The sequence below is a fragment of the Oryzias latipes genome, chromosome 7 (assembly GCF_002234675.1).
Source record: "Oryzias latipes chromosome 7, ASM223467v1".
In the NCBI taxonomy this organism is placed as follows: domain Eukaryota; kingdom Metazoa; phylum Chordata; class Actinopteri; order Beloniformes; family Adrianichthyidae; genus Oryzias; species Oryzias latipes.
In genome coordinates, this window is record NC_019865.2 from 6,864,222 (window position 1) to 6,876,093 (window position 11,872).

General features: G+C 39.0%; 1 protein-coding gene across 1 annotated transcript in view; it reads left to right on the forward strand.

Moving 5' to 3' along the window:
• LOC101159349 (cAMP-dependent protein kinase type II-alpha regulatory subunit) overlaps positions 1-11,241 on the forward strand; it is a 44,988-nt gene extending 33,747 nt beyond the window's left edge. Inside the window, exons 6-11 of the mRNA XM_004070323.4 lie at positions 3,075-3,216; positions 3,619-3,720; positions 7,082-7,156; positions 7,227-7,292; positions 7,634-7,772; positions 9,966-11,241. Coding sequence (XP_004070371.1) covers positions 3,075-3,216; positions 3,619-3,720; positions 7,082-7,156; positions 7,227-7,292; positions 7,634-7,772; positions 9,966-10,090 — 649 coding nt within the window. The 3' untranslated portion in view covers positions 10,091-11,241. The remainder of the gene's footprint in view (positions 1-3,074; positions 3,217-3,618; positions 3,721-7,081; positions 7,157-7,226; positions 7,293-7,633; positions 7,773-9,965) is intronic.
• The last annotated feature ends 631 nt before the right edge of the window (positions 11,242-11,872 follow it).

An 11,872-nucleotide genomic window follows, 5' to 3' on the forward strand; every position in this document is an offset into this window, starting at 1 on the left:
CTGTATGGAAAGTGCAATTTCGAGCGGCGCTCGATGTCTGAACATTGGTGAGGTTGCTGCGTTGCATCAACCAATCAGGGACTCAGCTTACGGCACATGACACATTCACTGACGTCAGCCTCGGGAGGCTGACTGGCGGCCAGAAAGAGAGCCGCGGCGGCATTCAGGCGGCCCGAGCTGACCTGAACTTTGATATGAATCTTATTTTCATGGAGTCAATAATAAAAAAAATCCTCTAATTGTATTCCTATCTTTCCCTTCTTGGGTTTATGCGCGACAGCAAGTCTTGTTCATTTGTTAAATAATACATTTTTATTTATTTATTTGAACTTAATTTCATTTATTTACATCCAGACAATCCAAAAAAATTACAATTTTATAAATAAAGAGGAGCAGAAAAAACTTTTTTTTAATCTGCCTCTGTCGTTTAATTGTTTTAAACAATAAATGAAGTAATAAAAAGTAATCCTGACAAAGGAACTAGCATGCCAACATTTGATTAAAATATTTAAAACAAAAGAATGCATTTATTCTAATGGAATAAATGCACAAAATTCTACGGCTTCTCGTGAATACACTTCACATTAAAGCATTTTTAACATACACACTTTTATTTTTTGGAAAAGTTATGGTCAAATAAAGGCCTACAAAAAATGTTTTGTAAAGAATCAATAGTTGAAAGAGCTGACTCTATCCTGGAAGTGGAATCTAAAGAATTGGCTTCTGTAAAAGTAATCAAGTGCCCATCACAACTAAAGTCTAGAAAGGTATTTTTTATTAAACGTGAAACTGAATTGGTGATAATGTGTGCATTCTGTTCAAAAATGGTAATTTGCGCTTCTGTGGTGTCCTTTAGGTGAATGCTTTGGATAACAGTAATCAAATCAAATATCTATGCATGCAGACTGTTTCTAAAAACATTTATGAAACATAACCCTTTCTTTGGAGCGCCGTGAGTTCTGGTCCAGTCAAGTCCTGAATATTCACCTCTATGAAATAATCCAGAGCCGGCTGTTGGTGGTGGAAGTGGAAGAGATTGAGAGGAACAGAAACTTGGTCACAAAGTGGTGGGCCATCTAAACTGACAGAGCTGGTCAGCGGATACTCAAGAACGTAGAGAGGTCGCCATGTTTCTACAGTCCGTGACCACAGACCTCCAGACACCATGTGTCCTTCAAAGTAGATTAAGAGCAGCAAAGAGCACTTCATATAATGGGTTTCCATGTCTGAGCTTTTAAGCCAAACATCACCAAGTGGAATGCAAATCATCAGATTTACTAGTGTAAAACATGCCGCCACAAGATACTAGAGCATTGATGACGCTCTCCCTGGAGTCAGGAATCGCAGTCTTCCATCTGTTAATCTGATAGACGAGCCTGGGTTGCTAAACAGGTTTGGAAAACGACTTTTGTTTGACTGCAGTTGCCCATTTGGAAAGTTTGGTGGAGAGAGGATTATGGTATGGGACTGCTTCTCAGAAGGAGGGGTTTGTCCCTTAGTTCATACCTAAATAAACGGAATTCTGTACCAATTTCTTTTACCCAAAATAATTTGGATAAATGATTGTTTTTTTTCAATCTAAATTTAGAACATGTGAGATTTAAATGGTAAATGGCGTATACTTATATAGTGCTTTTCTACCTACAAGGTCCAAAGCGCTTTACAGTCACGGTCCCATTCACCCAGTCACACACAAATTACAAATTTACACACTGGTGGCGGGACTGGTGATAAACATGCAATGTGTTTATCATAGGCAAGGTGGGGTTCAGCGTCTTGCCCAAGGACGCAACGACTCATGGGCGTGCAATGCGGGAATCGAACCTGCAATCTTACGTTCATGGGTCGACCGCCCTATCGCTGCACCACGGCCGCGGTTACAAATTAGATAATAAAACTCACCTAGGAAAATACATTTTTATTTTGAGTTATAGTTGTGTTTTTATTGTCATAGTTACTAGATGATTATAAGCTTCTTTTCATATAAAATCACGTAAAATTATGATATGAAATATTTTCTACAAACCAGTTTCTCACCTGTGTTTTAATAAGCAGTGCAGACCAACAAATGCACAAAATATCCCAACTTTAACTGGCTGACAGCACTAACTTGAAAGTGATTGCTGTCTCTATACTCATGGTAATCCAGTCAAAGTAAGATAATACTCTGCCAGCAACAAGTTTGAGTCATTTGATGCAGCCAATGAGAGAACAGGCCATCCAACAAAACGACTGGTTAATCCCGCTAAGCATTATCAATGCAAATGACCTTCTCCATGTGTAATCCCCACACACGGAAAAAGAGGTAGAGGGGACAGAGATGCTCATCTTAGTTTATAGTTGAAGAACACGTTCTCTATTTTGATGGGTTTCTCTCAATATGAACCACTCAGATATGGCTTTTTCTTTGGGAGGCGGGCCAATTCCAAGAGAATGAAGTGAAGGCCAGGCTGGTTTTCATTGACGACCAAACATGTACTCCTTTATTTCAAAAACAAAACCCAGAGATGTTTGGCATATGACCCCCTTTCACTGGAAGACTCACTCTGAGGGAATTAATGGTTTTGGTGTTTTTAGCACCTTGTGACATTTTTCTAATGGTGGAGGACATGTAAAGAAGATTGAGCTTTAAATTGCCTTTCTGAGTATTTCTTTATTCACATCATTGTGAATCCGGAGCAGACGAAAATTTGCTGTTTGAAAAAGAGCTTATTTGTTATGTAGAAATATACTGGGCGGACCATGAGCTCCCTGCTGCGCTTAAACAGAGAGCTCTCAGCAATGGGGAGGGGAATGGCCGGCGGGATTGCTCCACGCCAACAGTCCTGCCCTTCAACTCAGAGACTAATTTCTGCTGCTCTGCAGAAAATATGACCTAGAAAACAACACAGGTTTTCTTTTTTATACCTTTGGCTAAAAACTGCATGTAATTAAAACGCTATGGGGAACACCTTGAAAATAGATCAAAAGACAATCAGAGCGGGTGTTTTAAATAAATGATAAAATGATTTACTCTGAGTTCAATGATTGAATATTTTGGTTTTTTTCTCTCTCTTTCCTTTTCTGCTTTTTAGGGGTATTTATGACATTGTGGTATCAGGAAAATGCGTGGGTCAGTACAACAATAAGGGCAGCTTTGGAGAACTGGCACTCATGTACAACACACCGCGTGCTGCCACCATCATCGCCACTCAGGAGGGAGCACTATGGGGTCTGGTAAGAGCGCACAAAATGTCAAGCACACTAAGCTAGGAACGCGTGTCTGCTAATGGAGGATTGTGGGATTTGATTTAGAATGATTTGCACTACCTGTTCATTATATATTTGTGAGAAAAACTAATTTACATGAAAAGCTCCATTCATTCATTTTTTTTACATCCGTTTCTTTTGTTGATTTCAAGAGTGGATTCAATGTGTTTTATTAAGCAAGCAGAGTAAGCTGTGCAAATCAGACATGTTGAGAATGGGGCCCTGCAGTCTGTGAATGAAGCACCACAGTTAATGCTGCTGCAGCGCCTCTCAGAGGTAGAGCTGGGGACAACAGCTCTCAGGCATTCAGGCCTTTGGCCAGTTTTCTTCATCTGTCTCATTTGTCTATGTATTTTTTTCCGTTTCTAGGACCGTGCTACATTTCGTAGACTTATTGTTAAGAACAACGCCAAGAAAAGAAGGATGTACGAGACGTTCATCGAGTCTGTGCCCTTACTCAAAACACTGGAGGTATGTTTGGCGGGTCTCCAGTTCAGATGTCACCATTCGTTTGTCAGTTTCCGAAACTAAGCAATTTAACTCCACGCTATTTAAATTATAAAATCTAAATCTGAAGCTAATAGTTTTCTGTGGTTATTAATGATTCCATTTTTTTTTTAAATGCTCTATTTCTGCTTTCATCCAAGCACATCCGTTTTTGTTTTTTTAAATAAAGCTTTGCAAATGTACTTAATGCAACAGTTGACCCTACATATCAATACTGTATTATCTAGGGGTGTCAAATGATCACATTAATTGCGATTAATTAAACAAATTAGCATGTTATTCTTTTTTGTTTCACTTTAAGCAAATTTTTTGTTAAAATTATTTTTGTGTTAAGTTTTTTAAATAGCTCAGTAAAGCGTTCATAATGTTTTTTTGATCTGTTAAATTAGAGCAAGTCTGTTATAATAACTTCATAAAGCCACTTTTTAAATTGTGTTTTATATCTTTAACTGTGCCACAATGTCACTAGTTAAAAACAAACCTCAAAATGAGGCTTTCACAGTAATATTTAGGTTATATTAAAATAGATTAGATTAATTATTTACAGCTAATGATTAATTCATTCCTTACACAAAACAATTTATCACAGGACGGAATTGATATTTCCATTTATTTACACTCTCAGGCTAAAGTTTAGACACAATTTTCCAATAAAATAAATTTAAACTTTTGAGTCTCACCCTATTTTCAAATGACCTTTTTGTGTTTACAGAGCATCTTCTCCATGTTTTTGCTTCATCACTGAACATACTCTGAAAACAAATTTACTTTAAACTAATAAAAGGATCAGAAATACTTGTTTTTCACGTCCATTTGTTTCATATCTCTTTACCTATTGAAATATCTCACTATACCAGCCAAAAATGGAATAGGAAAAGTTTAGACTCAAGTCCAAACACAGGGTGTCTGCTTAGTATTTATTTAATTCTTCAGCATTCTTTAGTTTTAATGCACACGCTAAAGGCCTGTTCACACCGGGACGAATTTCGCCGGCGATTTTCGCCGACGTTTAACGCCTCGTGACTAAACAAAGGGCCCCAATGAGAGTGTGCACACCGACGCGAAAAAACGCCAGGCGTTAAAGCGTCAAAAAAAAAAAACGCCTCGGGTTCGTTTTTTTTTTTCGACGCGTCGCGTCGAAATCTACTCGACCAATGAGAATGGCGCTTTTGCTCACGTGTCTGGAGCTTCTGAAGTTACAGTAAAACACAACTTGGGGGCGCTCAAACACAAAACTGCCTTGCTGAGCACACATACCAGCGAAGAAGATAGACGCCAAGTAGCGTCTACACACAGCCGCGAAACAATAATGACGGACATTCTAAAATATCCCCGAACCAAGCACCAGTTGGAGCTACTGGTGCTTGAAATATTCATGTTTTCTTTGTTTGATTCTGACAAGCGTGTAAATACTTGCTCTCTTCTTCTGAGTGAAAAGCGACTTTCAGAAGCGTAAACTTGCGCAGCGCCACCTTGTGTACAGGAGTATTTCTGTTTTACATTAAGCGCCATCTAATGTCAGGGAATGAAATTGCATGTTCACTCCACTCATCGTCAGCGAAAATCGCCTGGGTGTGAACACAAAAAACGTGGCGAAAAACGCTGGCGAATAACGCCTGGCGAATATTCGTCCCGGTGTGTACGGGCCTTAAGACCGTCTTCCATGTTTTTGTGTACGTTTACGTATGAATGTAATTGTGGGGTTTCAAGCTTGAAGGGGTTTCTCACATTTCCATTAGTTAGACCTTTACAAGTAAATAAAAATGCTGCTAGCATCATGCTAATAGGTTAGCAACATCGTACTAAAACCGCAGCAGCTGGTTTACTTACTAAAGACTAAAAGAGCCTTAAACCTAAATATTAACTGTCCAAGCAGCACATTTATTAAGGTGTCTTGATACAGATTTCAATGGCAACATGTCAGACAGGAGTAGAAAGAAAAAAATGAACGAGGAGGAACTTTATTAACATTGCAAATTACATTGCAAATTTGCAAAACAAGAACATTGTTGATACAATTTTATGGCAACAAATTAATATTGATGAGATATTGTAATTCAGCTCTGCTTGAATCTTAGGTGTGAAATGATTAGGTGGATGAAGGAGTTGTTCTATGATATTAATACTGTGAATATAGAATACACTCATAAATTCAATATATTCAATTCACTTTTATTTGCATAGCCCAAAGTCCCACCAACCGTTGCCTTAATGGGCTTTGTACCGGTAATTGTAAAGTAAACATAAAATCAAAAGGATCCTGAATATAATTCAACAGGAAAATTATAAACTGAACTAACTAAGCAGAGTAAACCAAACTGGTCATCCCTGCCCTTAGACCCTCCTTCGCGGTAAGGAAAAACTCCAAATAAAAATCGGATTTCGGGGGGGAAAAAGAAGAAACCTCGGGGGTGTTTACATGAAGGAGGGATCCTCCCCCAGGACGGACAGGCGATTTACCAGAACTCTTACAGAATAATTAACTTATCTAACTCTACAACTACATGTTTAAATAGTCCAGCAGACGAGCTTCATCCAGATGGATTTGGGGGACGGCTGGGGGCGCGAGACAAGTCAGAGGCAGGATCCACAGCCAGGTGTAGGAGCAGTAGTAGGGACGAGGTACACAGCCAGGTACAGGAGCACGGACGAGCCAACTGGAATCTGGAAGTGGGACAGCACATGAATCGCACTGCACCAAACAGGGGCATGGAGAACTAGATGATAAATAAATGATAGAGGAGTGAAGGAGAGTAAAAGTAGATGAGGCTAGAGGACAGAACCCCAGTGCAGCATACTTTCCCCAGCTTGAAACTTCTAGCAGACTACTAACAACTTTGTTATTGTTAAGTTTAATTTAAACAAATTAACAGTAAGGTAAATATTCTCTGAACACTAGATAGTCTGACAATAAGCCTATCCAAAGAGGAATGTTTTAAGTCTAACTTTGAATGTAGAAACTGTGTCTTACATGAGCTGGGAGCTTATTCCATAAAACAGGAGCTTGGTGGTTAAACGCTCTACCTCCAACCGTACTTTTACTAATTCTAGGAACCACAAGCAGTCCTGCATTTTGTGAGTGAAGTGTTCTATTTGGATGGTAAGGCACTATAAGGTCTTTCATATAGGATGGGTCATACCATTTAAGGCCTTATAGGTCAGCAGGAGGATTTTGAACTTGATTCTAGAATATATCTGTGCTTAAATCTGAGTTTATGTGAGGAAAGCGCTTGTGTTAGAAAAAAAACACATTGTGAAATTGTGTAAGTACACTTTTTTTTTAATTTATTCTTACCTTCCTGTTTCTGAACATTTCTTTGTTCAGCCAAATGAAAGGATGAAGATAGTGGATGTACTTGGAATGAAGCAGTTCTTAGATGGCGAACGCATTATTGCACAGGTAAAAATGTTTTTTTCCGTACATGCAGCTCGAACATATCCTGTTTCTGACCTCTCCGATCTTTCCTCAGGGAGAAAAGGCGGAGTGTTTTTACATTGTAGAATCTGGAGAGGTCAAAATCATGATGAAGAGTAAAGTAAGAGAATCATCTTTACCTCCTTTAATGTCTCTTTCCCACAGCTTTTTGTTTTACTGTTCAGCTTCTGCCAGAATGTTTCATCCATGAATACTATACCACAAAAGCCAATCGAAATCCATAATCAGCCAGGATCTGTGTAGCACGTTAGAACAATGACATCCCACACACATCATCAAAATCCACCAGACTGTAGAAGTGTTCCTTGTTTTTTTGCCTAGCAACAGCAGGATTCACCATTGTATGCTCAGCTGCTGAGTGCTTCTCATGGGGGAAGAGAAGGATGCACTGGCGGGCTTCAAGCCTTTAATTCTGTTCTGGGCTCTCTTCCCCGTTTGCAGACGAAGGCAGACCACGCAGACAATGCGGAGGTGGAGATAACACGCTGTAGCAGAGGTCAGTACTTCGGGGAACTGGCTTTGGTCACTAACAAGCCCCGGGCCGCCTCCGCCTACGCTGTGGGAGATGTCAAGTGTTTGGGTAAGACCACATACACGGAACACACGTGGGAAACAAAAGGGCTGATGTTATTTACACGTATTTACATGCAACCAGCACAAACATTGATGGAAATTCATGATGGCCACATGTGCAGCCAAGATGCACACTGCTGCTTTTACCACTCGTATTTTAAGTGCATCCAAGGCTGGATTTTGTTTTTGGCCGCAAGTACTTATATTTAAACTTAAAGTCAAAGACCAATTAGTTGTGAAATGTGTTCACCGCGTTTGATCCATCCCCTGGAGGAATGGTGAGCTGCACAAACAGCCGCACTCAGGAACTATTTGGCGGTTTAAGCCTAACCACAACCGTAATCCTAACCTTGACCCTTCCTCTGGGTCCGTCCAGCCAAGAAAAAAAGTTCAGCACTGGAAAATTACGTGTGAATGGACGCTTTCAAACAGAACAGGATAGACTGGATTTACCCAGAAATCACCCAGAAACTGAAGCGTAACATCTACTTATTATTATGGACATTACAAGCAAACTTATTTCAAATTCCAATCAAAGGTTCTTGTGCAAATGGAAAGTAACTCCTAAATGCTACCACCTTCATTGAACATGGTTGCTTAACAGTGAACTCTTAAAGACCCACTCCCATCATCTTTTGGTGTATTTAAAACTGTTCCCTGTGGTCCTTTAATTATGATTGTCGTTTTTAGACTAAATCAGAAAATCTGTGTTGTTTTCTAGGACAAAGTTTCCACAGAGCGGCAGATGTTCATTAGAAATATACCCCTAAATTGTGGGGCATCACCCACATGTTTACACCATCGACTGTATAAGAGAACTGGACTGAGTGACCCCCCCCCCCCCTCCTCTCTGGCGTTCCAAACAGGAAGAAGCCAAAACTTCTTGTTGGTTGGGGGTGTGAGGGGCTGTATAGAGCTGTTACTCAGTCACTCTATTAGTCAGAATATCCATTCTCTGAATAGTGAAGCTCATTGAGACAACTAAGGTGTAATATTGGCCTTTATAAATGAAAAAATGAATTAATTTGCTCTGCTACCTTTTCTTAACACGTTCTTGCTAATCCTGTTTTTTTCCTCCTAATATTATTTCTTTATGGCAAGTTATTCAATTTATAAACTGGCCAATCAGAGGCCTCAATCAAAGCCTGTGGTGCCCTCTGGCCCCCATCTCAAACTTTTAAAAGGTTTGACAGATTTTCCCAAACTTGCATTTAGCTCACTCTTCATTGCCGTCAATAGTTGCCATAGAAACATTGACTCCTACCGAGTTGGACCAATCACTGCTTACTGACGTCCTCTGGCTTCAAATGAAAGCGTCCATATCACAGAAAATGGCAATTGAATTGACTTCACTAGTTCATTTTGTTGGAGTCAGAAGTAAACTGTCTTCTCTGGGTGACGTCACAAACACACCCTCTGTCCGGTTCTCAGATACAGTCGATGGTTTACACGCTCTCCCACGGTCTTACAGCCCCTCACACGCCCAACCAACAAAAATGTTGAAGCTATCCAGCCGTAAAATTTTTAGCTAGATTCCAGCTCAGACAAAGAAAACAGAGACATGCATGGATCATTTTGTCTGCAAGGGGATGCATCAGAATGGAGCAGAGTTTGTAGTCCACCCAGAGTATTTTCTATATAATGGATATGCTCTTCTTCAAACTCCATTTTTCTCCATTCTTCTGCCCCTAAATCACAACAATTTAAATAAAGAAATACTCAGAAATGCAATTTTAAGCTTAATTTTCTTAATATTTGTCCGCCATCCTCAAAAGAATGCTACAAGAACATGGTAAAAACACCAAAAACACGGTTTTCGTTTGAGTGGGTCTTTTAAGATAGAGAAGGACCAAAGGTCCTGATGGGGCTCTATCATCATGTCCAAGCACGGAAAGTAACAAACATCTCCGTTCATTACCCCCACCTTCACTGAATTACTGGAAGACATCTACCAAAAACGATCATTGGCGCCTTCAGATCATTTCAAAATAAAATCCGGTATCCTCCACATTTGCTTTAACCTCCCTTTTTTGCTACACATTCAAATGAACATGTAGAATTTTTTTCTACAGTTTTGATAGATTTGGAAGTTTACAATTTTCCATAAGTTATTTTAACGTGAACAGTGATTGAAAGGTGAGTGTTAACTATCAGGTATTTAAATCCCTGCAGGAGAACTAAACGAAATCTGTCTTTGCAGTAATAGACGTTCAGGCTTTTGAGCGCCTCCTGGGTTCCTGTAAGGAGATCATGAAGAGGAACATCTCCCACTACGAAGAGCAGCTGGTGGCTCTGTTTGGCTCCAGCATGGACCTGAGAGACTGAGCCTCCAACACCACCGTCCGTGCCTTCTTTAACACACACACAAACAGACACACATGCTCAAACAAGTCCTCCCCGGCTTCATTCAGCCGCTAAATGAGCCCAAAAGCTGAACACACAGATTCCCGTGTCATCTACATCCACATATCCCTGACGTTTTTAGACATGTTAGCTCGTTCACACATCTGTGGCGGGCACTGAGAGACGCACACTTCATTTAGTCTGCTCTCCCTTAAGCACATACCAGTTTATCAAATTCCTCAATAAGCTGATGCAGTTTTATGTTGATAAACACACACACACACACAACTAAAGGCCACACACTTTTTTTGAGCCAGCTTCAACCTCTCAGTATGTCTTTGCTACAACGGCCCTTATCCAGGCTAAGCAGTATAAGAAGAGAAAGTGTACAAGCACTCCATACATGCATTTAGCAAACACATCCTCATCCCTCATGTGTGCAAGCTTTTTACATCGACATGAGCTTCTGAGCAACTCTGTTGTTCCAAGCCTCAGCCAAGGACACATCCACATGCAGGCACACACAGGTAAAGGTACATTTGTGCACAAACACAGCCACATCTGCAAAAACTGACAAATTGTTGAGAAGCTCGACTTCTCTAAACAGAAAGAAAAAAAAAATGTTTGAAGAAAAAAGGAAAAATGCAAATATAAAAAAATAAAGGTTAAAGGAAAACGTACGTTTCAGAAACATTTTATGATGATGAAAACAGATGCTTTGATAAAAATATTTAAATTAAAGTGTTTCCTCTTTGGGAGACCTGGGGTGCAGAAATGTGTGAGTTTGCTCCATTTCTTCCTACACTGTTGGTGATTGAACTCAGTTTTTGGTGGTGAGTATTACAGGACCACAGAGGAAGACGTAAAAACAATAACCCCACCTTTTCTGGGCCATTGTTCTTCTGTCATTGCCCCCACTCTTCATTGTATTGAATTAATTAATATTAATGTATTATTACTATATATTCCTTTAGTTTTGTTTTACTTTCACAAGTTCATGTTAAAATCCACCATTCATCTCTGACAAATGTAAAAATGGAAAAAAATCTAATAAAATGTTAGTGCTTAATTCATTGAATGAGTTGTCCTGGATTTAAAGAGTTTAAAAAAATAAAAGTGAACATTTGGTAAAAGTCTTGCCTCTTTGTTAAATTTCCTTTTCTGCTCAGGTTTTTTGTAAAGGATTAATGAACATATTTGGATATTTTGGTAAGTTGATGAAAAATTGATGCACAAAAAGATGAAAAAATTACCCTTTTCTATCTTTAAACCAAATATCTTTCATTTTTGTTTTAACATTTCGTTGTAACTAAGAAATACTCCTATTTTGTGTGTATCCTTTCATTGTCTTTGCCAGAAGTTTCTCTCTGACTAGGCTGTGATTTTATTCATTAATGGTTTGAAGTAATGATTAATTTTAAAACTTGTGTATAAGATGCCTCTTGTCTTCTGTTGTTTTTACCTAAAGTAACAGTTTGTGGGTGTAGCTGTGATGCACAAAAAAGGACAACTTTAATTTTGATATATTAAACAATGAATTGGGATGTAATTTGATTATTTTAGTTTCAGCAGTTTGAGTGTATTTACATTTTTTGTCATGAGTGCATTCTTTTGTATTGAGACTCATTTAAAGAAGGTTGTGGAATTTTTTTGTATACGAAAGCTTTTAGAATGTAAAAAAGCTCCCAAAGTAAATAAAAAGTATTAAGTTTAAAGTAAAATTCTAAAAAGCTAATTCAACTAAACACAAAATGGGTTGTTTCA